Source organism: Neopsephotus bourkii, unplaced genomic scaffold (genome assembly GCF_033783945.1).
Source record: "Neopsephotus bourkii isolate Nb327-2 ecotype Australia unplaced genomic scaffold, CSIRO-AGI_Nbou_v1 NB_1248, whole genome shotgun sequence".
NCBI lineage: Eukaryota > Metazoa > Chordata > Aves > Psittaciformes > Psittacidae > Neopsephotus > Neopsephotus bourkii.
Window position 1 is genome coordinate 4,573,876 of NW_026901733.1, and position 27,026 is coordinate 4,600,901.

Consider the following 27,026-nt stretch of genomic DNA (forward strand, 5'->3'; position numbering starts at 1 on the left):
GACTTTTGAAGATCTTGATGCTGTCTTCTTAGTAGCAGTCCAGGTGCCCAGGGGATCTTGCTTTATAATGAAGCTGAATAGTATAAAGATCTAAACCATAAACACTATAAAATGAAACAATCAACTGTGAGGATATAAATGAACATTTCAACTACCAGAGACTCCCAACTATGCAAATTTTCATTTCCTTCTACACCTTGTGATGGCCATATGGTGGCATATGTTATTGCTGAGCACTGGTGTATGACGCCCTGGGAGTAGTACAGCCTGGTATTTCAGGTTTAGCAGACCATTTCCAGAGGTAGGGTTCACAGATGATGGTTTTCTCACTCCCGCAAGCAAATAAAACAGTGGCTTTCACCTCCAGATAAAGGGCTCTGATAACACCAGCTCCAGCTCCAGCTCTCCACCCTGCTCCTCAGCCAGCTACCACCACTCATGGCAGAGGGACCGGGGAGAGACTTCCTCCTGCACCTTCTCTAACCTCTTGCTTATTGGTGAAGGGATGCTGTTTATCCCCACCTGCTGCTGCTACTTGTTTAAAAAGGGGACAAACCCAGACATTTTCTTTCTGAGTTTTCTTTCCTTGTTGTGGAGTTCAGCCTCCGGAGGTAGATAAAGCATAATTAAAACCTACTGAGTCATCAGACTTGGCACAAAACCAGGCGGAACCTCGAAATTATGAAAGGCATTGTAAAAAACTTGGGAAGCACTAACCTCGGATGATTTTTTGTGATGATAAAAAGATGAAAGTTGGAAACACGTAACTGAAGTATTATTTGGAGAGATGCAGCACTTCTGAAGTTAAATCAAAGCATCGTGTTTGCTGTAGTTGGAGTAGTTAATATTTGTCAGATTAGCTTGAGGTATTTTGATGTAGTGTGAAGATAACAGTGGCAAAGTGCACTTGCACAGGTAAAATGAGGCATACGCACACCCAACTCCTTTCACAGAAATACACCATCAGCGCAGGTCCTCTTTAACCTGCAACATCTTACACTGCATTTTACTAATACTTTCTACAGATTATGTCAGAGGAGTGCTGGAAGTGATTTATTTTAGACACAACATGTAGTTACACTTGGAACTGCCTTATGACTCACCTGTTTCAACTTCACGTACAAAACCTGGGTAAAACTTGAACAAGTATTGGGCTGTATGAATTAACCTCATGGGCTGTGCCTGCTGTGGCAGCAGGATTATTTGTCAGCAGAATTTCTTTTCACAGCCCACTCTTATCAGAAGGCAGCAGCAATTACTGAGCTAAACCGGTATGTGAAAACAAACGCTGTTTTGGAGCTGCTTGGTTGCTGTGGAGGATAAATAGCTCCTGACCCTAAACAGGATCTTCTTAAGCAAAAAAAAAAGCGGTGTCCCTATGCCTTATAAGGCATGGGCAGGCTTACTCCAGCGCTGAAGAAGGGGCGCTAACGGGCTCACGCTGCTGAGTTTCCCCGGCAGCGGTCGCAGGCGACTGGAGAAGTTGAGCTGAAACTGCAAACACTTCGAACCCGGCACTTAGCGCCGAAACGCGCTCAAGAGAGGAGGGAGGCAGCAGGTGAACTTACAAAACCCCAAACCATCGCTGGATCATGGGGAAGTCAGGTGAGCAAATGCCCTCGTGCGGTTTGCTGTGCGTTCTCACAATGCCTGTGCCTGCGTTTGTGCTCTGGAAGCACTGCTAAAGCGTTCGTTAGTGGCTTTCCTCAGAGAAAGCTGCTTTCATTTTGCATGGTACAGCCCGGGAGGAGCTTTCCCTCCGACACAGGGCGAGATTAAAAATCTGATGGAAATGACACCCTCTCCCCAATCTGCACAATGCAGAAGTACTTGTATTTTATATACAGCTGGCAGTTTGTAACCTATAGGAGCTTTGCTGTGTGAAATAATTATAAGCCCTATAGCTTCAACATTATCTTGTGTCTGGCTGGCTGATAAAACTTACCTGCCTTGCAGATAGGCAGCAGGATGCTTTGATTTGGGGGGGGGGGGGGCAGCTTTTATCAGCCTTCTTGTCGGGAGGATTTAGATTTAAGGTTTGGTTGCTGTTTAACTGAGGATGGCCTTGCTCAGCTCTCTCCCCAGCTGTGCACATACTCATGAAGCCTCGCCCTGCTGCTGGCTGCATTGTTGGTCCTTTCCCCATTGCCACTGGCTGTCTGTGTGCCCTGCTCTGACTGTCTTAGCTGGGGGATACTCCTCCAAATCTGCCAAGGAGCCAGAGACCTTGTGCCCAGGGATTCCTCTTTGTCCTTTTAGAGTCATGAGTGAAAGTCTGTGCCGATCTTCTGAAACGGACATGAAACTGGATGGTTTATTTTTGTTCTTGTGGTTGGGACATGACTTCTGTGACAAGTCAGAGCCTGGCAGTTTATTGGCTGTCTGTCCTGTGTGTAAACAGCATGTATGGGACACACTGAGCAAAAACTAGTACTTGATTCACTCAAAACCATAGGCCTCTTCAGAGAAACTTGAGGAAAATCTTTGTGCTTATAGCACTATCATGAGCCTAAGCATGAGTGTGTTGAGCTTTTCTCCTTTTTTTCTTTTTCCAAAGAGCAGCATCCTAAATGAGATCAGAACTGTCTGCAAATGTGGCTGTAAAGAGCTTACCGATATGACACTCAGTCCAGGTGAAGCATCATGTAGCTGCCAGTGGGCGGTTTTGGCCCTGTGTCCTGGAAGCTGCGTATGTTTTCAAGTGGATTGGGAGTTAGTAAATAACCTTACAACTATTTGAATAACTGTGGTTTCTGAGAAGTATGAAGTTCAGCCATCCCTTGCTAATAGCATAAAAAGTACAACTGCAGTTTAGTGGCTGTATGTTACATTTGCAAAGCACATCAGGCAAAAGCAGTGTAGCTATTTCACTGTGCACATTCTGATTCCTAAATGTTTAAAATGTTAAACATGATTTGTCACTTGTGTCACTTTTCAAATCAATGGTAAACTGGGCCCATGTTACTGGCTTTGAGCTGCATGTGATATTTTTAGGTGAATCATAAAACTGAGGTCCTGTCCTGACAATTGGTTTATTGACTAAACCCCATCTGCACTTTTGCACTGAAGTCTTCAAATTCCTGTCTGAGATCATTCAGTGCGGTTTGCCTTTGAATGGGTGGGAGCAGCTGTTTTACAGCATACTGCTTCAGTGCCTCTTCCTGTGTGTTTTGTGTCAAACACCTTGTCACCTCGTGTTCCAGCTGTAATACTCTTGAGGATATGGTGCCAGCAGGTTTCTCTGTACTCGGATGTATGGAAATGTAACAGGTTGGGATCTGTCTGACCTCAAAACAGAGCCCTTGCTCCTCTCCTAGTCAGAAAGATTAATGGGGATTACTTGAAAACATAAATTTAAGGATGCTCTAAGTCATGTAAAGCGGGGCCACTATTTTAGAATAAATGTCTTCAGAGCAGTTATTTAACTTTTTTTCTTTGATAAATCTATCTTGAGGTCTTGGTATCCCCAGGCAAAAAAGATGCTGCTACTGAAAATCTCAGTTCTTTGATGAAAACTTGCTATGTGTTGTTACTACACACTGGATCATATTTGAAACAGTGCATTGGACGTAGCAGAGCTAGAGTCTTAGTTTTGCTTCACTGAATAGAGCTGAGTGTTGGAAGACGTTGGTACCTCTGACTCAGCTTTCTTCCTTGGAAGCTGCCTGCTGCTGAAACCACATTCATACTGAAACTCCATCACCACGTTTAGAAAAACACCTTCCATGTCTGTAACTCCTGCAAACACAGCCAGACAAGGGGACCTCCTCTGCCTTCCCCCTGTTCTCTTTTTGGACAGCATTTGGATTAGTGGCTTCCCTCCTTGCAGATCCTGGAGAGCTCTAATGGAAAAGACTTGGACGAGTATTTTCTGCAGGAAATGAGGCGATGGTGAGCTGGCTGCGCTTTGTTGTGCTGTTGCTGAGAACACCGTGTTGGTAGGGCTGTGACCCCCCTGCAGCTGTGCTCAGTGGGAGGCCGGGGTCCTGTGGCAGCCTTCACCCCAGAGGGGATATCTATGTGAGCAGCTGCGGGCGATGCTGGGGAAGCAGCTGCCTGCCAGCTCCACTCCTCCGCTCTGGAGCGCGGGGATTTCTGCTGCATGGCGGGAGTCTCCGAGAAGGCTGGGATGTGGCAGAAAAGGGCTGCTAAAAGTCTCACTTCTTTGCTTCCTGCTGCTTGCTCCCTGGAAACCAGCTGGAGGTGACAGCAGGGGACTCACCCTGTTTCTGGGTGCAGACACTATCGGACAAAGACAGGGATGGGTTTAGTAAATACTGTCTATCTTTTCACACTGTTTGCCTTGCTTTTTCTTTTCCCACTTTTGCAAATGTGGGTGGGACTCCAGAGAAAGGGCTGGGAGTTTCCCACTGTGCTGCTGTTGAGTCAGTACAAAAATAAGGGCTGAGAAAGGGTTTGACGGAAAGGAAAGAGACAGGAACCAAACTCGGTGCAGATTTCCATGCTGGTTTTAGTCTTCCTCAGAAGCATGTGCTGGTTTCTAACTCTTCAGATGCACCTTTGGACCACAGTAAAAAGGGCTGTTGTGTTTTCTGTGGAGCGAGCTGCACCTTCAGCTGATCTGAAGTGCAGACTTGAACTTTATCATCTCAGTAGTAGACAGCTGTAGCAGCTCATAGCAAAAGTACAAGCATATTAGAGAAGTGACCCGTTTGCCTTCTGAGAAAGGCAATACTCGCAAGCTGCCAAAATGACAAGGCGTTTTGTGCTGGCTGGTTTTACAGGACCAGTGGGGATAAAGGAAATGAATTAGTCTAAGCTGATAGCAACCAAGCATTTGTGTTTGGTAACAGTGGGGCATTTGCAGAGCTTGTCATCAGTACAACTTACTGGTGTGGTGGGAAAAAGGCCTTTCAAAAATTAATTCCATTAAAAACCCCACACTTGACCAGGTTTTGTGTGTAGAAGACGCTGATTATTTGGTATACGCTCAAGGCAGATGCATACCGAAACAAGTATGAAGGGCTCACAAAGAATAAGGTGGAATGTGATGGTCTATAGTAAAGGAAATACCACTCAAGGTTTCCCATGCCATAGGGTTGCGCATCAGAAAACATCGACTCTCCTTTCTGAATCCTCCAAGAAATCTTTCTCTAAAGAAAAATAAAGCATGAAGAAAGCTTTTATTACTGGAACCACTCAAACCCTTAGTTCTCTATCAGTACAGTTGGTAGTGTCTATCTTGCCTAGATTTGAATTTGCCTCAGCTGCTGCTGTGTATTCAAGAACAAAAAGAAAGGGGAAGTGAGACTCTTCATTGTGAGTACTTTGTTGTTTATTACATATCTCATCAGGCCAGAAGGCTATTTCAGATCACTGTTTTGGTAGAGGCCGTGCTGTTCTCTGACAGATTAGCTGGAGCATATCTATGTTACGTTTTTGGAGGCAGATGTAACCATGTTCTGTCTGGTTTTTGAAGGTCTGATAGCAGCTCCGCCAGATCTGGGCTGGGTGACCCTGTGGAAGGGGACCAGGTGGGTGGCCAACCCCTCTGGCTCCTGTGCAAGCAAGCATGAGAGATGGTAGTAGTGGAGGAAGAAAACAGGGGCCTGTTTATGGCCACCACAAACATTATTTACTGTCATTCAAAGTTGACTGAACTGATTTGAACAGAAATCACATGGTCTTTATCTGGTCTCCAAGCAAAACACGATCTTTAAGCATGATCATTGCAGAGCTGCATGAAATGGTGAGTTAATTGTCCTCTGAAGCTTTGCCATGCCACCGTTGTAGGTGGGGTGTTTGGGATCTATTTTCTAACACAGATTGTGTGGGCTGTCCCTGCACGTATACCTGTGTATCACTGAGCTGAAACGGTGTGGTTGCATGTTGCTGAAGTCTCTAATCCCTGTTGTAAATTTAAACGCAGGGCACAAGGAACTGTTTTCCGTGAGACAGCTCTGATGATAGCCTGTGATAGACAGATGTTAAGAAATTATTGAATACATGCTTACTTGTATCCTATGTGTGTGTTTGTCACACTTGTAAATAATGCAGGCCATTGGTAGGTGTTGGGCACTTAATACGTGATCCTCAGAAAGTGATTTGGGGTCAACTGTGGTAGGGAATAATCCATTCTTGAACTTTCCCTTATGAAGACCCATTACTAAAACAAACTTTTCAGCTTAGAATCACAGAAGGGTTCAAGTTGGAAGGGACATCTGGAGGTTGTCTGGTCTAACTCCCCTGCTCAATCAGGGCCTAGTTGGTTGCCCAGGACCATGTCCAGATGGTTTTTGGATATCTCCAAGGATGGAGAGTCCACAGCCTCCCTGGGCAACCTGTGCCAGCGCTCTGTCACCCTCACAGTGAAAAAGGATTTCCTGGTGTTCAGACTTTAGTAGCTTCTGGATCTTCCATAGCTTCACTGTATGAGGACTTACAACTGTGTGGAGTATATTGCCCTGAGATACCCCAATGGTAGGTCACAGGAGGGGATGTCCATAACACAGTGTTGTAGGTGTTTCATTGACTTTCTGGGGTTTAACATATTGGGGAGGGGGATCAGAAGATGATGTAATTGACAGTAAGTATGGGTAAAGAAAGCTTCCTGTGTCTCCCTGCCTGGTCTGGGCTACTGGATAGGTGAGTTTACACATACCTGGTCTGGGCTACTGGATAGGTGCGTTTACACATCAGCAAGCATAAGAAATATACATGGTCATATTTCCATGCCTCAGGGAGGTGCATAAATAAACATACTTTAAACATTGCCCCAGCTAGCTTGGATGTCCTTGGCAGAAAAGCAAAGTGGGAGGGTATTGGAGCTAATGAGTTGAAAGCTAGTTCAGGTATGACTACCCCAAACAATGGTAAAACATAAATGGTAGAGGTATAAAATGGCAGAGCATAACCCAGGAGATGTGGGGTAGTTCTACCTTTCTTCAGTTCTTCTTTCAAAAATCTTCATTTTGCAAAGAGTTTTAATTCACTCCAGACACCAAATGACCTCGAAGAGCTGTTACTTGGTGAAGCGTGTATTATTATGCTGCTGTCATGCAAACAGGAGGAATCACAACCTAATGACTAAAGCTCAGATTTCATAGTATGGAAGTTCTGATTTCTGGTGTTCATCGTTAGTGAGTACAGTTGTACCTTATTTTCTTCATAAATTACTATAATTAGAAACTCTAAGCAGATATGATGGTGGGAAGGAGGAAGAGAAGAAATTGAGAAGATTGCTTCACTTTCTTCTTCTGCATAGTGTGGTCAGTTCTAACTTAGGTAACTTGTAGCTGCGTATTTTGAAGTGTACATACCCCAGGAATTGCATGTACCCTAGGAATTGTGTGACAATTAGATTTAAGAACACAAGGCTTGGTTCTGCTCCAGGCTGCTGATTAGTGTTTGCCTTGGGTTTTTTTTGAATGCTTATACACAGAAGTCTCTGCTCCCTCTCAGAGCTGTGCAGTTTCCAGTTTACCAGGTGTTCCTTTTTAATCAGGGCAGTCAATTGCCAAACAGTTTATAAAAGGCCTTAAGTGAGGAAGTAATCAACACTGTCTATTATAGCAAGAATAGGATTTGCAATCAAATAGTGACATGACTAATGTCATTGAAACATTATTACACTGGCAGCTTCATATTCTCAGGCAATATGCCTCAAATTGGGTATGGGTGAAAGTAGTGTGTTGTGTCATATGGCACAGGTAGTGCGAGGTTACTAAGATGCCAGTTTGCTGTAGCAGAAGCTCAGTGAGACAGAGACTGTGTGGTTCAGCTAGGCTTAAACCACGACAAGTAGCATTTTCTCTTTCCTTCCCTCCAGGATGTATATATGATTTCATTTCTCCTGTATGTTTCCAAGCAGTCAGCCAGTTTTACTAGAGAACAGGGGAGTTTAGCACTGAAGGAGTTCAGTTTTTACGGCTGGAAGTGATTCATGAATTGGTGTGTCAGATCCATACTCCCAAATGGTGTATTTAAGAATAACATTAAGAGACAGTCCTTGAAGACATTACTGTCCCAAATGGGGAGTAGGAAAGTGCAGTCAAATACATCAAGAAAGAAACATGGAATATTCACTCCCTGGGCCATTGCAGAGGTCAGCAAGTAAAAGACCACCCTGGAGCATTTGTAACTTTAAACCCAAGTGCCGAGTCAAAATGCACTGGAGGCGTAACTGCCTCCTTAGCATTTCTTATATCAACTAAATATCCATCACTTCTCCCTTGAAGGGACATTATTCCCACTGTGAAAGGTTCAACCAGGGCTAGTTTCCAGGGAATTACATTTCAGGTGAGGATCAAGTTTATTAATATTAACTGTGTCAGGTCTCTTTAGGTCTAGACGAAAATGCCATCAATTGGAAGCTGGGATGTCTTTAGCTGTAGAATTTTGTTTGTTTCCAGCCTGTTAATATGCTTTGAGAAGTGTGTCAGAACAGAGGTAGCTTCAATGATATGGGGCAGTAATAAAAGACTTCAGGATATAATTACTTTGCAGTTCCCTAAAGCCTTCAATGATCTTTTGTATTTTTTTTTCCCCCAAACCTGTTGGCCATATTAAAAGTTGCTGCATTGTTATTCCACACTCCATTTCTGCTATCAGGGTAGGGTAGAGAAATTCTGCAGAGTCAAGGGAGACTGTGGGGATTTCAGTATTAAAGCAGTTATACTCCCTGTTTAAATGGATACCCAGTTACCTTTATACGTGTTTTCTGTCCACTGTGCATTTCTGTCCTCTCCATGTATTCTGGTGCTTAGCTTCTTTCTGTCTGGGTTCTGGTCAGGAAAGGGTGTGGAAGTAGCATGCAGGAAGGACCCATGTCCTGGTTAATGTGAGTCACATTGCCAAGGTTGATGGTATCAGGTTTATTCATTTACCTCTTTCCAACAGGGAGGGTCCCTTGAAGTGTATATTGCAGCTTGCTTCAGATATGTTGCTCTGGCCATTATACAAGCAAATTTGTAATTATTTATTTTGGGGCAGAATTGAAAGGTGGGGTCATTATCTCCATTTACCTGTAATGAACCCATTGGGTGAAAAGTTGTCAGGGTTCAAAGAGGGATTGAGACAGACATAATGGTATGCTTTTGTGGACGATTCTATATGAGGTCTGTTTCATAGACTCATAGATTCAGAATCGTTTGAGTTAAAAGGGACCTTTAAAGGTCATCCAGTCCAGCCCCCTTGCAGTAAGCAGGGACATCTTCATCTAGATCATGTTGCTCAGAGCCCCATCCAACCTGACCTTGAATGTTTCCAGGGATGTGGCATCTACAGACTCTCTGGGCAACCTGTGCCAGTGTTTTACTATCCTCTTCATAAAAAATCTTCCTTACACCCAGTCTGAATCTACCTTCTTTTAGTTTAAAACCATTCCACCTTGTCTTATCACTACAGGCTCTGCTAAAAGGTCCATCTCCATTTTTCTTGTAAGTATTGAAAGGTCTCCCCAGAGCCTTCTCTTCTCTAGGCTGAACAACCCCAACTCCCTCTTGTTAATTATCTGGAGCCTAAATAGAAAAGCTTAGTATGTATGGAAAGTACAAAATTACCATTGAAGATTAATCCATAAACAATAAGAGAGCACTAAGAAGACAGTGATACTTCAATAAATTGATACTGTGCTCTTTCTTGAATCACTGGGGTGGATCCTTAGCCATAAAAATGTATGCCTTTTTTTGTTACTAAAGTGGATACCTGATAGAATGTTGTGCATCCTGAGTGCTGACTTAAGGGCTACATTATGTATTTCTGTTGTGTAGGTATTGGGTAAAGAGGTTTTGTGGAGTATTTATTTTTCTTCACATCATTTTGAAACTCTGCAAGACCAGTGGAGTGTGACCGGTTGATAGCTCCAAAGGTGATGCAGAGCAGCATCCTTTTTGTGGAAAACATGTTCAGATAACTTGCTTCCGTTTTAATGTCCAAACTAAGAGAAGAACAGAGCAGGAGAAGACAGGAGAAGAGGCAGGAAGAGCTGAAGAGGCAGGTAAGATTCAGGCACAAAGAGCTCTTCACCTGAGAAAGACTGAGTAGGTTGGCACTGTTTAGAGACAGTAAGAGAATGGAGAAATAGTATACTCAGGAAAACAAATCTGTTTGGACAAGGCAACCTAGGTGCTTCTGCTTACTCTTCCAAGGTCACACAAAGTTGATCAATGAAACTGAAAATCCAAACCTGTAAGAACGGTAAAGTGTGCTCTGTAGCACACCACAGCCTTGAAATGTATTGTCACATGCTGTCATTATCTTTAATGACATTATCAGTGTTCCAGAAGAATCCAAAATAGAGGTAAAAAATTGAATAATGAGGAACAAGCAACTGTGTCTAATACCTTTAGTTGTTTCACTTACTAAGCTGTGTAATGATTCATGACCAAACCTAACTTCCTGGCAGTAAGAAATAGTTTCTTCTAGCAGCTTAAGCAGCCTACATGAAGGGAAAAATGTACGTCTCTTAAGCTGTTTGGGAAGCTGTTCCCGTTTGGGTGGGAGCCTGAAAGCTCCTATTAGCTCTCACTTTTAAAGTCTGGCTTCTCAGTGTATGGAATATTGGTAAAATGGAAAAACTTAACGTGCCTTCCAAAACTAATTTGAAAAACATCTGGTGGCTGGGTTGTCCCTCGCCACACATGAGCATGCACTGGAGAAGCCGTGGAGAGGGAGGCAGTTAGCACATGAGCCTGAGTCATGGTAGATAAGTTTCTATAGAAGTCACTTTTGAGGGAAGGGGAGGATGGAGGTTCTGTAGGGACAGCATAGCAGTGCCTGCCGTGGCTAGAAGAAGCTCAGTTTTGTCCATGTCTTGTTGGTCTTTATAAGTCAAAATGTTAGTACAGAGCTGGACTGTGCCATACTTCTGTGCACGGATGAGCAAAGCCTGTGTTTCAGTCAACTTAATTTTTTGTTTGTTTTTAGAATTTTAATTTGTTCTTGTGATTGAGAGCAGATAATTTTAATAGAAACTTTCACACCTGCAGGTCAGATTGTTTATGCACTTCCAAAGCTATGTATTGCAACTTCTTTGATTTGCAGTCTGTCTTAAAATTCCCCTGCTGGAAACATGGACCCCTGCCTTAGTGAATTGAGTACCTTAGAAACAAGCCATGACCCCATAGGATGCAGCAGATGAGTGGTAGAATTGGTGAGCTGTGAACAATGGTAATAAGAGTGATGGGACAGGCTTATTAGCGAAAGGGTGTGTGGGTGCTTAAGCACCAGAATGGAGGCGTTTGTTTAGTTTGATGACATGTAACTTGTGACACACAAAATTTAAGGAAAACCTAAAAACCTAAAAGGAGGAAGGTGGTGGGCAGATCTCATCTTGCTCAACAGGGTTCATGTTGCTGTCTTATGCCAACAGTCCTATACCAAAAAAATTGAGCCTGAAAGCATATTGATGGAGAATATACTAGATGTGTGTTCACAATGGCCCTTTGGTCTTTGGAAAAGATCAACCCAACTTCAGACTGTGTTCAAAATGCTTAAGGTACTGCATGAAACAGCGGTGGTTTTCTGTGTGCATTGGATGTTAAGAATACAGCTGCTTTGTTATCCCAAAGCTACTGGGGAAACTGAAGAGAACTTTGAAAACAGCTTAAAGCAGGAGCATGGGTTGGGTAATCACCCTAGGAAAAAGACACAAGAGCAGTATGTGCAAACTGACAGCTCTGTGTGGGGGAAATGCATATTACAAACAGCAGAATAGTGCACACACTAATAAAAGAGAATGATTGATAATAGCTGTTAGGATTGAGTAGGGAGAGGAAGTTGAGAAACCTAAGGTTAATAACAGGAAACTCTAGTCAAGATGTCTTGGCCTGTTCAGAAGCTTCAGCAAGACAAAGTGAAAACTGTTTTGAAGATGCTATGTATACCTCTGTAACCGTTCTCTCAAAACTGTTTCAGGTTCCAAATTTCTCAGCAAATTCCAGAGGGTGGCCAATGACAGATTATGTTTTTTTTCTTTTCCTCTGAATCTTGGGGGAAATCAGCTAAGTCATAAGAGGAGGTAACATGAGATTGCTGTCAAAGTGAATTGCATTGTGACAGGTTGTGTGTCCTCTGCCTTGCACTGCTGAAAGTCTCGAGTTTATGACGGTGCAAACAAGAACTCTTTGAGAGCTTTGCAGTAACTTTGGAATTCAAATATTTACTGAACACACTGTAGTACAGGGGAATAAACCCATCCCCAGCAGTCATTTCTTTCCTTACCACTTCTTGTTTGTGAGCAATTATTTGTCTTGAGCCAAATAAAGGTGCATTTTGAGATTTCTTTGAATTTGTTTTATGTAATGAATAAAATAATAGTGCATGTTTCGAAGTATTTCTATAGTTCTAAACATTTTAGTAGCTTCATTTTCTTTAGGCGACGTTTTGACTAATACAGAAAATTCTTGCATACAGTGACAATAATACACATTTTTAGTGCATTTCCTCAAAGGACCTGTAGGTCACTTACACTTAGACTTTGCAGTTGTGATGCAATGAACTGAAATCTTAAAATGAAAGTCAGTCAAACTAACCTTAAATGCACTTGCTATTGAGTAAAAGAATAAGGTTTACATTATTCTTCAACTTTTAGTGATTTTGTACCACACCAGGGGGAGTTAGTTCATGGATGGAAGGTGTTAACACCAGTTTCATCCTACTCACAGGTAAAGAGGGTGGTATTCTTTCTTCAGTCCAGCCTGCACTAGCATCTTAGCTATAGGGTATGTTTTTTCTGTCTTCACTAATGTCTGTGTTTGACAGGCCTTCCCATTTTTTTTAATGTGATTTCAGCTTCCAAACAATTTGCTGAAGAAGTCTTGAAAGCACACAATGACTACAGGAAGAAACATGGAGTCCCCCCATTAAAACTCTGCAAGAAGTTAAACAGAGGAGCCCAGCAGTGAGTTCAGTCCTTTCTTTTCTCTAATGAGATTTGTGACACTTTTATCTGTTAGGTTTGACTGTGTATACTGCAGAAATATTTGTGTTTTGACAAGCTGACATTCAATGAAGACTTACTGGGTGGAGAGTGAGGCACTCCACTCTTTCTGTCTCCCTACCCAACTCTTTTTGTCCTTTCTTTCTTCTTTCATCACGTAACACCAGCTGGTCACCTGGACACTTTGGGGTTACAACTTTATAAATGTGTCTTGCACCCTTTTCCAGGAATGGGCTGCATCTGTCTACACTGGTGTGTCTCCTCTGCAGACAGTAGTTGCCTAAAACATGCTTCACCACCACCTCTGTCAGATGATGGATTGTCTTCTGCAGGGCAATAACCACTGCTGCCAAAATAGAGAGAAAAGAACTTTTTCATGCTACAAAATGATGACTGGTCTAAGATCAGTGGAATGAGAAAGAAGTAACTTCAGATCATATTGTCTATCTCCCTGCCCCAAAAGCAAAATCAGTGTATGTTGTTCTTTACTTTGTCAGGAGGAACACATCTTACCTCTTCTCCAGTGCTGAAGACTGCACACCTTCTTGTCAGTCTAATGGACATCTGTCTTTATGCTGTCTGACTTAAGTCTTCCTTACAGAAATTTGAATCCAATACTTCTTATCCCTTTTGCTGCAGATGCAACCAGGTCATTTCCTTTCCTTTTACAGCAGCCTGTTTCAAAGTAGATTTGAAAACCTTTTTTTTCTTTCAGGCTGAGCTTCACAGTACAAAGGAGATACCTGAAGGAGAATGCTGATTCAGAAAATAAATGTTGTTCCACAGTGGCTAAGTAGTGGCCAGTTTGATCCCTGTAGACATGAAGCTTTCTACCATAAGCGTGCAGACTTATCTGTGCTGGCTGGCTGGGAGGCAGAGAGGCTGTAGCCTTCTGGTACCTGATTGTCCCAGCATAGTGCTACACCATCACACAGATGCACCAGCTTCTGCACTCCTAAACCAGAGATCTCTGCCAAGTGTGGTGCTGTACAATGTGCACATGCCCCCTCTGGCACCAAGCAAAATCTGTTTCTGTCTTGATTTTTTTTCCCATCATTTTTTCTTGCGATACCATGATAAGTGGATATAGTATTTCTAAGAGATGGAATGCCAGTGACTCATCCACATACCTCTGTAATCTGCTGGGGTTTTCCTTCTGCTCGTCAAAGGGCTGTTTTGTTTCTGTTTTACATGGTGCGTCAGGAGGAAGAAATTTCATTGACTTGTCAATAACACTTGTTGTGTCTCCAAAGTGCTACAGTTGCTTTGAACAACTCGTATGAATAGTTCAGATTATTTTGTCAAATATGCATTGCTCCACACTTATCTCTAAGTGTTCTATTGCCCTTGCTGGATATTTTTAGATCCTTCTGGAATTCCTCAGTCCTCTCTGGTCTCAGCTGACTTTCCCAACTGTGGTGAATAACAATAGTAAACCTTTGGTTGTGCAATGACACATATTCAGAGACTGATGAAACTGGCTGATAGCAAGAACCAGATGGTTGATCTGAATATAAGACATGAAATATAAGAGATGTCATATTTGTCAAGACAGATTTTGCATCATGTTAAATTCAAAGAACTTTACCTTTTTCTCTATGTATATTTGACATCTCTGTTGCTATGCATTTGGTGTATATCTGGGTACTTTTCTGTGCTTCTCTGGGCTGAAAATGGTCTGTTTCTTACTATTTTCAGTTCCAATAATTACGACAGGTTACATGAACTGAATATTGGATCTCCACTTTAGCATGAGATGAGTCATCCTCAGCAGATTTATCTCTGACTGTAATGAAGCATAGAGTGGTGATCTCAGATGTAAACCTCATGCTTTTAACTGCCTGAGCTAGATTGAATTAATCGCTCTTTGTCTCAAGCCCTTGGCAACTTTATCTGTGTGCAGTGTGTCCTTTGTTCCAGTCTTGCCTTTGCTTGGGATGTGGGAATCCTTGAAGAGAAAAATCACAGGACTGTAGCGATACAGGACATGGAGGAGGAGTTAGGGATCCTCTAGTCCAGGAGCTAGCAGACTGACAGCTGACAAGTTTACATTCATCCAGACTAATAGATCTAACTAATTACTTTTTTTTTGTTTGTTGTTTTGGTAGAAGAATTAGGACAGAAGGAAATAAGAACCCAGTATCTGAAGTACTAGCTTGGGCCAAAATGTTCAGCTGGACAAATTTCCTGTCTCTGGCAGATGCCACTAATTCACGATTAGGGAAGGAGTAGCAGGACAAAACAAATGTGGTGATCCTTTCTGCATGGTCTTCCCCTGGATGTTACAGATCTATACTGTAAATTATGGTTTTCCTAAGCAGAATGTTGTATCGTAATTTTTTGTTGCAGTTATTTAATAAGCCCTGACAATTACTCTCCACATACACACACTGTAAATTAGTCTAGCTCTTTTTCAAGCCCACACATGCTTTGGTGTCTACATTGTCCTGTGGCAGTGACTTCTAATGCACAGTGTGGAAAAAGCGCTTTGTCTTGCTTCACTTTTAAATCTATGACCTGATGATTCTGTGTGTTCCCTCCTATTTCTTGTACCGTGAGAAATAACAAATGGTCTTTCCAGTTTCACTGTCTCTGTACTGAAGCCTTTCCAATGTTGAATAAACAGAATAATTGTTTTACACAGATATTCTTCTTAACCCTGTTGTGAGACAATAAAATACATCCCACGCTCTCACATGTCAGGTTATATAAAAAACGGTGCTGCTTATCCCTGTGTTGGTGTACACAGTTGTTGCCTCAGATGCTCCATGTGGTCCCCTTCTCTTCTGTACTGTCGCCTGGCACATTGCTCTTGCTTTGCATCTGACTTCATTTGTAAATGTAGGGGTTTTTCACAATTGCTTTGACTGAATCCCCACTTCAGTCTTTTTCCTTACTTACTGGGGACATTTAAGTTACTCCTGTGAGCGGCCTAAAACATCAGGAGGTGACACCCGTAACAATTGCTGCAGGTACTTCCCTTTACACCAGCAGCTGCAGCCAAGGATGGCCAGTGGATTTCCAGGTGCAGGGTGCGGGAGCTCTGCCCTTTGATTTCTTCTAGGCCCTTTTCAGCAGTGAAACAGATGCTCATGAAAGAAAAGAAAAATGGCCTCTGGGCTTTCCCTTTGCCTAATTCCTAGATCTATGTAAGTTTAAAGCATCCCTGGCTTCAGAGCTTTACAGTTGAGTAACTTAAACCGTCATAGAATCATAGAATAGCTAGGGTTGGAAAGGACCTTAAGATCATATTCCAGCAAAACTCCTTGCTTGCATCTCATCCTCTCCCTCCTCCTCCTTCTCTCTGCTTGCCGTGGCTGTGTTCCATGGCTCAATATGTGGATTCCTTTGCTAGGTATGCAGAAGAACTGGCTACCACAAGGGTCCTCAAACACAGCTCTGAGTCTGCTAATGGAAAATGTGGAGAAAACCTAGCATGGGCATCCTATGACCAACCAGGTAAGCTTTCTACTCTTGTTGTCACAGAGACACTGCATAAATGGTTTTTCTCGTACTTTGGGCTCAGAGCATCTGGTTGCAACAGTACTGGTGTTTCCTCTGCTTCAAAAAGGCATCCATTTCAGTCCCCTAATGTCCCTGGGGACAGGATGGTGGTTTGCAGTAACCTGCATATACTGACAGCAAGAAGCACATGTAGGTACAGAGGAGGTAAGGGACTGTGGTAGTGTGCTGTGTCCTTTTGGAGATAGGACTTGGCAGCTAGGCTGCTCCGTATGTCCCCACTATGGAGCTGTCTTGAGTGCTACTTGTATGCGCATGCTACATACTTCACCTTTATCCTTAGTTTGTCCCAGCAAAGAGAAGGCTGACCACAGGCCAGCTGTGGTGAGGAAGGTGGAAAAATGGCCACTGCATGCTACGTAGCAGTTCCTGTTTTTATGGGCAGAATGGGAACACGGACACCAAAGTGACAGAGGCTAATGGGTTAGACATCCAGTCTCTTCTGGTCTGTCAGCAAAACAGGCTTTGAGCCCTCTTCCATGCCTTCATTTTCGAAGACAAAAGTACTCCATATATTTTCTGATCATAAATGTAACATGTAACTGGCAGCCTTTGATTTGGATGGGTGGGGTGCTGCATTTTGGCCAGGCCAACAGCCTGTGGTGAGCTTTCAGTTGGAGTGATGTTCAGCAGGCTCTTCCCTTCTGCTTCCTCCAGCGGGCAGGGCTCATGCCTTAGCCTGCTGAGACAGCAGGTGGGATGTATTAAAAGTGACCACTTGCTTTCTTTGTTCCTGTCTACCCCTGGAATTTCCAGCACATCCTCAGGGAGGCAAAAACTCATTTCTGCAGGCTGGAGCCTCTGTCTGAAAGACCTGGAAATCTTAGGAAAGTGAGGTTTAGACCCAGGGACACTGCTCGGTTCCTCTGCAAGTGCCAACTCTAGTCCCCAGTGGGTACTTTTTCATGTTGAAAAAGAAACCCGGGGTGAAAAAATACAATTTCATCTACTCATATTTGGCATTCTATCCATTGCAAGAGTCTGAAGCAAGGGTTCAGAGCAGCATGGGAAAACACAGATGTACGGCGAAGTTTGTGTCTATGACTCACTGACTGAGCTTACTTCTTATTTGTGTTAATGGCCTGTGCTCCTTCCCCCGAGGTTAAAGTCACAGAATTGCCATTTAGAGAGCTGGAATCAAAACACATGCATTCTTCTATAAATTATATAATGCCTATCTTTTTCTGTATCCCGTTTGTTCTCTTCAATGCACTGTTTCCATACTTAACTTTCCAGTTCTGAGCAATTTTGTTGCTATTTTTTTATCCACAGCATTGAACGTCTTGCTGAGAAAATTAAGCTACGTCCTCTTTTGTTCTGTAAAACACTTCTACATTTCCTGTGTAGCAGGATCATTCAAAGTGCCAGAATGAGAAAACTAGTTCTTCAAAGAAAGTTATTCTGTCCTCTGGCCTTAGTCTCTATCTCTATGGAGCTGGTTCATTCTTCCTCTTTCTCATATAGTTCCCTTTGGATAGTTAATTTGTACTCTGCTCAATGAGGCTGAAATTTGTATTAAGGAATCCATTCAAGGGCATAACAAAGGCAGGTAGTGTTTTTCTGTTTCTTTCCCAGATAAAGCAAAAGCCAATAAACCTCTAGCATACCCTGTATTCTCTCTCAAAAAAAGTGATGCTATTGTTTATTTTGGCTCTTCCTGAGTTCTGTAATAATGCCAGAAGATACATTTCTTGTTTCAGAGAAGATTTTAAGCTTTCAACCATAAAAGCCTTCTAGCTCGACTCTTCTCCTCGTTAAAGAATACCTTGAATTGTATTCAGGATTTGAGAGTTACATAGCCTAAAGCTGTTGCTGGAAGTATGTTTATCCGTGTAATCCAAGAAATAGCTGACAGCTGTTTCCTCCCTCCAGTCCTGCAGGAACTGCTCCATGGCAGACTTCTCTTTGTGCTCAAGTAAGTGAGCTGTCATCTGCCACTAATGCAAGAGACCACAGCCCGCCTTGGCAGCTGTAGTATGTCAGGCTTCTCAGGATATCATCTCATTGCATTTCTCATCTGTTGCGAGGCTGAAGGCAAGCACTGGATAACTAAATTCTGTTTGGGATGGCTGGTGTGGTCGTGAAGAATGTGCTGTGCCGTTCGTGAAAACACTGTGGCTTGTGAACTCCAGAGAGTTTGTAAGAGAAATACACTGTATGTTAACCCTCAAATCTGTTATGGGAGGAACCTGGGTCTGCCTACAGGTCAGTACTAGAGGGCAGAACAGCAGAGACACCTTCTGCCCCAGCCTGGGAGGAGCATGCTTTGACTGAGTGCCTGCCTTGATGCATCTCTTGCTGCATAACACCAGGTTTATACAGTACTGTTAAATAAAATAAGGACCTGCATGTGGAATGCTGAAAGTAGAGGATTACTTCCTAGAACTGTCAGTATGACTTCAATCTAAGTACATCATAGTTCATTTCTGAGGCAAATTAAATCTACCTCTACGTTTTTTTCCCCTCCGACTGGTGGAAGAAAGGTTGTGTTAAAAAAAGCTAGAAAAACATTTGAGGAAAAATCTAAGATTTGGGGCATGTGGTTTTTAAGTAGATCACCATGGTGCTGCCCATCCTTGCACAGGTATATGTCCTATGTGATTTTATTTGAATGTTTTTAGCTACTTACTCAGTGGGATTACTTGGAGATTCAAGGTTTCTTTTTATGAATAGAAACAATAAGGCTGGGCCCAGAGAAATTAAATGTAATGGGAGCTGAATAACAGTAGTAGGGCTGCCGCAGCCTTGTGTTCCCAGGAGTGAGGCTGAGAATGTATTCCCAGGCTTGCAAACACAAGCACACATGTACAGCATGTACATGTGTATATATGCAGGTGGCCACATAGATAAGCGCAGATACAGTCAACATTAAAATGAACAGCATCAGCAGCCTCTTCCCGTGCCCCTTTTTGGCTGATCGTAATGAAGTGTGTTACCAGACTACATATATAAAAATATAATAGATGTTAAAATACATATTTCCTACCAATAGATTTTTTAAAATTTATATAATTTATATTTTTTATAGCATTAAATTATATATATATATATACAAAACTATGTGTGTGTGTGTATATATATATATATTGCTAACAGAAATACAAGTCCAGTGTGGATCTCTGCAGCAGCTAAAGTCAGACACTCAGTCTGCCCAGTATCTGTTCCTGATCCCAGTCTCCCCAGTTGCTTGTGCCTGAATGTAGCACCCGCTGAGGCTGCAGTTCCACTCTGGTTGCCAATACAGTGTGTCTTGCACACATGCAAACACAGCTCCCTGGCTGTTGGCTAGGACCCACCTTGTCCCTGCAGTGGCCATACATTTAATGACTCCTCCCAGGCCACTTCACCTCCTCACCAGCTGGTCCAGCTTGTGCTTCACACTCAGCACCCACACCAGTGCTTCAGTTGCAGACACTAAGGTCCCTGCTACCCTTAGTGTGATACTGATTGTTGGCACTCACGGACACCCCACCATCCACATGGAACAGAGCTTCTCACCCAGGTGAATAGAGAACAGCTAGAAATGGAATTTAATGAGACAGCAGGACAACTGATGAGATGCAGAGCATGGCCAGGCAAGAGTACTAACATCTGTTTGCAGCAGTGGCCCTTTATTATCTCTCTGTCCTTCAAAGAGTGGCATCAGCAGAACTTTGTTCCATGACTTTTAGTCCTATGTATGCACTGACCTCATACATTCAGTCTTCTGACCACCTCAGGCACAGTCAGTGTGGCCACATTACTAGCTTATAGCTTGGATAAGTAAATAAAATCACTGCTGATTCTGAACCTATTTTTGGGCACAACTATAATTGGACACTAACTCAGGGTTGCTGCACCAAGTTTTTATGTGATGCAGATGTGTCCTGTAAGTCATGGTACTGATGACATTCATTGGAGCGAGATTCAGCCTGTTCTGAAATGAACATTCAGTAAGCCTAACTGAGCAGGTCATCAGTCAGCTATTGCTAGGATAGGGGTGGAGTCATACTATGTTTCCTTAGAGAAAGTGTTGAAACTATGGATGTGGTTTGCAGCAATGCAAACAGGAAGGGTGTTTAAAACCCCCCAGCAGCATACTAATTGGTTCTGCAAGTGAAGCAACAGAAGAGAAGCTGCAGTGCTGACTGTAGGACCAATCTGCATGCTTTCTGACAGAAGCAAACTTCTGTGGTTTCTACTACAATTGGGAATGAGGAGTGGGAGTGAGTTTTCTATTCTGTGTTCTTTCCTTCTGATTGAAATGCATTTTGAACAGAAAACAACTCCTGGTTTGGGTAGCTTTGGGGGGAGTGGCAGCTGTTTTCAATGACACATTGAAATGGAAGCTGACACTAGATATAACTGCATCACTTACTCCATAATGACTTGAAATCTAAATACCGTGTTCTCTGAACCACCAACTCTGAGGATGCAAGTTTCTGCTAAATCAGGTAGGCTCAGCGCTCTGCTGACCCTTCTGCTGTTCTCTCTCTGGAAGCTCAGGGGTCACTGGGCTCAAAACAGAGTTTTTCCTTCGTCCCCTATGACTCAGCTATCGCTTTCAACGCTGGTTTGGCTTGTGTCCCATCACTGCATTGTTTACTGCTCCCCAGGGGCAAAGAATCAGAAAGAAAGTATTTCAGAGGAAAGGGAGCATGTTTAATCACTAGGTACCCACCTGTTTTCTCAAGTGACAGTAACTTCCCTTCACCTCCTTGGCATATGACAAATAGTATCCATTCCCTTTACTTCCAGGACCCTTCTTTAGCATGATCTGTTAGTCTGTCTGAAGTTGCCTAGTACTTTGGTCACCTTCTCTTTTTCTGGGAACAGGTTAGTCTTTAATTTCTCACAACCTCTAATGTAATGACTCTTAATTCAAGGAGGATGACAGCAATGCCATGTAATGATAATCTGATCCTGCACATGAAAACCAGAATACAGCTATCAGCTTTGAGACTTTCACTGCCTGGCTGCAACGAATTGCAAGCTTTCATACATGAAGGCTGGGAATTAGCACATTATAGATTATGCTACCCAGCTATGCTTGCTGACGTTCATGTACAGGATTGAGTTATTCTTGCCTGATGCCATTGCCGTCTCCCTTGAATGAAAGTTACCAAATTTTCATAGGATGGGTGGTATTTAAATTGACACACCCCTCCCCCCCCAAAAAAAAAAAGAAAAAAAAAGAAAAAAAAAGAAGAGAGTCTATGTTTGTCAAAGCTTCCACGTGTCCTGCTATATTTCCATTATGGAGATTTTAAGCTCTTGTCACATGAAGCCTGTGTACACCTCTTAGAACTATAGTAAGCAGAGAGGGGATGACTTCCTCTTGAACTACTCTTTATGTCACACTGGTAGGTTAACAGAAGGAATGATGTGCTGGCAGCAATGGGAATGCAGTCCTACATCTGTGAAAATACTATTTACATAGTATGGTCACTTAAGCACTTGTATACATAAAGTACATGTGCTTCATAATGGACACGTGTCTGCAGTCACATTCTGTACTTGTGTTCCCTTGAGTTTCCCACAAACATGCCTGAAGGAGACCTTCAAGCAGCCTTCCATTACTCAAAGGGGGCCTACAAGAAAGCTGAAGAGAGACTTTTTTCAAGTGACAGGACAAGGGGGGGTGACTTTAAACTGAACGAGGGTAGGTTTATATTGGATATTAGGAAAGAATTCTTCACTATGAGGGTGGTGAGGCACTGACACAGGTTGCCCAGAGAAGCTGTGGCTGCCCCATCCCTGGCCAGGTTGGATGGGGCTTGGAGCAACCTGGTCTAGTGGAAGGTGTCCCTGCCCATGGCAGGGGGGGTTGGAACTGGAGGGTTCTTTAAGGTCCTTTCCAACTCAAGCCATTCTGTAATTCAGTGCTAAATCCTTCATAGCTTTGAAGACTAGAGTGGAACAGGAAGATCTGCTTGTTTTGTTGTTTGGTTAATTCTTTTTTTTTTTTTGGGGGGGGGGTGGTAAGTTACTTTGTGCTTTTTCTTCTGCTCTTGTATTACATAAAGATTGCTCTTTGCACTTTTTTCAGTCTTCATTTCAGCTTTAGTATGAGTGACAAATGAACAGATACTTACTTGTGTTACATATTTCAGCCTTAAAACAGGTGTACAGGGTTTGTTGTTTGGCACAGGGAAAGCAGGAAATAAGGAACGTGGTGTTATTCCTGAAATCTAGGAAGCAAGAGAGATTTTGCTACCTTTTTATGTGGAAAATGTCAAATGACTCTACTAAGAGAGCACTAGTCCTAACAAGCAGTGTGGCGTAGGTAAGTTCACAGTATTTCCAGTCCACAAGTCTCTCAAGAGATGGCTTTTCATTCAATAATTTCTTTTCAACAACAGCTCTGACAGCCAGCTTGCCAGGCTACCACCACTATCCTTTTAGCAGGCTGCACTCAAGAAACTGAAGTTTAAAGAAGCCAATGCCTGACTTCTAGAATAGCGCAAGTTTAAGACTTTTGGCTGCAAAATAGCAGCAAACATGAGTCATTGCTGTTCTGCAGCCAGCAGTCCACCAGGGACCAGCGTACTTCATGACGGTAGGCTTAACAGCGTTGGCAGCTTGCTATGAAAGCAACTGGCCTTGTGATACACATCCTGGAATGCTAAGCAGAAATTTCATTATCGATGTAGCTCAGGGAAAAACCTGCTCCCTTGACCCCCCAGTGTTTGACATAAAATTTCCTAACAACCAGTAATGGAAAAGATGCAACATTTGAGTTTTGGTACACAGCATCTCCCAAGTTCTCACCTGAGCCCTCTGTGCTGCCTGTTCCACAGGACCCACTGCAGATTATCAGAATATGCTCCTTTCTGTCAATCTCCTAAACTGTTCAACAGAAAATAAGAAAGGATTATTTCTTTGGCAGAGACCCACAGACATGTAGAACTTCATCACTGGCCATAGTCATAGACCTTACACAGCTGTGATCACAGCATTGGAACAGGCTGTCTGGGGAAGTGGTGGAGTCACCATCCCTGGAGGTATTTAAAAGATGTGTAGATGTGGCACCTGGGTACATAGTTTAGTGATGGACTTGGCAGTGATAGGTTAATGGTTGGACTTGATGGTCTTTTCCAACTTCAACAATTCTGTGATTCTTTGATAACTGAGTAGCTCCAGCTATTGCAAAACAATAACAATTTGGTAAGTTACATGCACTACCATGTTACCTATATTTCAAAAACCCTTTTCAGTAGAAAGACTGTTTCTCCATGTTTCTAGAAGTTCTTGCCAGCTATTAACAGATGATCCTGCTAGCCAGGCTGTGTGTATCTGTGCTTATATCATGATTCCACAGCAGATTTCTTTTGTCTTTCAGGAAAGGATGTGGCTGACAGATGGTACAATGAAATAAAAAATTACAGCTTTCAAAACCCAGGGTTTTCTTCTGGGACAGGTAAGGTCCGACTGGGCACTGTCTCTTCAAAAAACAGCTTTTATGTTAAGAAATTGGTGAGCCAAGGTGTTTGGTGTTTTTCAAGAAGCTACCTTCTTTTCTTAGGAAAAATAATAGAGATGAAAAAGATTTTGCATTTCCTCAAATGTTAGAAACTAACAGAAGGGTAAAAGGAAACTGAGAAATGAAGAAGTAAGCAAATTTTGTGGGGTTTTTTAATACTGTAGCTTTCCTCCAACTGCAAAGTTTTTAAAAGGCAACATATTTTTAAGGCAAATTAATTTGCAGAAAACACTAAATTGGGATCATATAGGTTTCTTACTAAATGTACTGTGCTGGTGTTTACGTTGACATGTGCCTTCTACCAAATTATATCATTTCAATCACAGAGATCACTTCAGATATAACGTGGAGATCAGAAACAGGCCATTGGCTGCATATTGACAATCCAGTGTTTAATGAACGTTAGAACATTGTTCCTTGATGACAATCCAGTGTTTAATGAACATAAGAACATTGTTCCTTGAATAATGCTCAAGCAAGAGATATGCCTGAGCTTGTTTCAGACGAAGAAAATCATGCTTTTCACCCATGGGATTTGTGTATGCAGAGAGGGAACAACTGATGGAGCAGCACAGTGCAGGGGTGGCTATTACAACTAGGCAGAAGAAGCCACAAAAGCAGTATTATTTTTAACAGTTGCACATGCAGATACAGGGGGGAGCATGAGATGGTTAAAGCAAATGAATATTAGTCACTGTCAGAACTGCTGTTCACACTGCAGGGAGTATAGACCATGATGTCTGTTGAATTTTATATCTGACACTCATCAAACTACTTCTTTCTTGATTCTCCTACAAGATATTCTTATTTGGACATGGAAATGGGAATGGTAGTGAGGAATCAGATCAGATCAGGCTGTTTCAAGACAAAATGCTAGATGCAGGGTTTTTTCATGTTCTTCACTTGTTCTCCAGTTAGGAAAAGAATCATTTTCTTATTGTTCCTTCTTTCCCCACTCCTTATGTGTTAAAGGGAGTGCTACAGATTTAGTACCTAAAATGAATGCCTATGTTTCTTTCTTCAGGTCACTTCACAGCAATGGTTTGGAAGAGCACAAAAAAGATGGGAGTTGGAAAAGCATCCGCTAGTGATGGCTCAACATTTGTGGTGGCTAGATATGATCCAGCTGGAAATGTAGTAAATCCAGGCTATTATGAAGAAAATGTCCTTCCTCCACGAAAATAACTTCTTTTTTTCTTTTCTTTTTTTCCTTTTTCATTTTTTTTTAAAGGTAGCCTTATTGCTTAATGATAAGTGAACCTGGATTTGGACTTGACAGTGTTTGAAATGAAGCACGAGTCAATGAAATTTCCTGTTTGATACTGCTGTTCACTTCTCATTACAGAGGAAGCAATTACATGTTACTCGAGTCAATCTGCACATTAGGTCCCTGTTGTTTCTGAGGGGGCTTCAGTTTAACTGAGGATGAAGTACACACAGAATTTCTGAAGGGTAACCTTTATAAGTTGTTTTCTTTTTTAATAGCTTGCATGAACTGTGTGTCAGCGTGTGAGTAAGCACATGTTGGATGTCTTTTTTTAGGTGAGCAAATTTATAGCCTTCTGTAAACTGAAGATACCAGCTTCTAATTATATCATGTACTCCCAGTTTTCCAGTGTTTTTTAATAACTGTAACTTCTTTGTTCTGTCTGTACCTCCTGCTACTGTGGAGCCTTCTCTCTGCAGATGGAACATATGCAAAACTTCCTGTATGAAAGGTACACATGTAAAATGTAGTGGCATTCAGACCTATGTTTCTTTATTAAGAGGATCTCACAGAACACTAAAACAGCACTGGCAAAATGTATCCATCAAGCAAGCCATAATTAATGTGTGACTTGAAAGCTACTAAAATTGTTTAAACCCCAGTTACATTTTAGGTGCTAATACTTAAAATCTACTTGAGATGAGTGTGTTTCAAGTTCAAAACCCATCTTACAGTTTACAGCATGTACATTGTCTCATAATCAACTTGTTTACTTCTGTTACAGGAAAGTAAGACACTATTTTTTCTCTTAGATAAAGTTTCTTTGATAGATTTTATTTCTCAATAACTTATTTTTACTTTCTAAGGAATATCTTATGCATGTGTTATGCGATACAGACCTTAACATTCCGAAAACATCTCTTGTCTCCTTTAATAATGCCACAGTAGGAGGTATTCACATGGCCATGATTAAGAGATTCACATGATCTTTGTTCATATCATTCAATAACAGTGAAAATATTTCACATGCTGGATTGATGCCTTGAAAAAAAAGTCAGACTGAATTTACATCAAGCAAGCAAGCAAAACTCCGAAGGACAGGCTTTTTCTCTTAAGAAACACAGATTGGGCCGTTTTGGCCAGGCTCATGCACTGTTCGACTTGGGGTTTTGTTTTCTTTGTCAAAGCTTCCTTTGCCTTCTGCTGAGATTCTGTATGCCAGAATTTGGTTCATGAAGAGTGCCATTAAAGAAATACCTATTTTTGTTTACACAGTTGTAATAAACTGCACTGTTGCAACTTGATTATATGTCACTGTGATGTTGTATGTTACAATCCTTTTGCTGTAACCAAGAATTTAACACATATAATGAACATCTGAAAACGAAGTATTTTTGAATGTGACTTACTCCAGCCTTTGCTGTTACCTGAGTCTTTGTTGAATAATCTTCAAACTCTATTTCCAGGATGTTAACATATGACACGATTACTTTTGCAACATGGAGCAGACAGTATTCTAGTCCAGGGAAAAAAAAAGATGAAGCCTTCTAAGAAATGCTAAATCAAATGGCAGATTGTACATCATCCCGTTATAAAAAGATTGAGCTAACCCTTGGAGCTGAGGAGGTGTACCTCTTTCTGTCTTGAACTCCTGCTTTGTATCTTGTTTAATTTCTGTGCTCCTCCTCTCAGTTGACATGTTCTCAGCAAAGCATGCCTACTCAACTCCAACTCAGATGTGTGTGTTTCAGTAACTGCAGTCTCAGGACCCTTCTCTCTTTAGCCCTCAGCTGACAAATGTTGCAGTTCCAAATAGACTCATTTTCTACATATAGTGCATTATCATCGTAGAATAGTTTGGGTTGGAAGGGACCTTCAAAGCCCATCTAGTCCAACTCCCCTGCAGTGAGCAGAGACGTCTTCAACTAGATCAG

General features: G+C 42.1%; 1 protein-coding gene across 1 annotated transcript; it reads left to right on the plus strand.

Moving 5' to 3' along the window:
- GLIPR2 (GLI pathogenesis related 2) lies at positions 1 to 26,821 on the plus strand. The gene is made up of 5 exons (XM_061364697.1): positions 1 to 1,605; positions 12,754 to 12,862; positions 16,257 to 16,360; positions 23,745 to 23,822; positions 24,910 to 26,821. Exons 1-5 carry the CDS (start codon positions 1,593 to 1,595, stop codon positions 25,068 to 25,070), a joined length of 465 nt encoding a protein of 154 aa, XP_061220681.1. The 5' UTR covers positions 1 to 1,592; the 3' UTR covers positions 25,071 to 26,821.
- Positions 26,822 to 27,026: the final 205 nt, after the last annotated feature.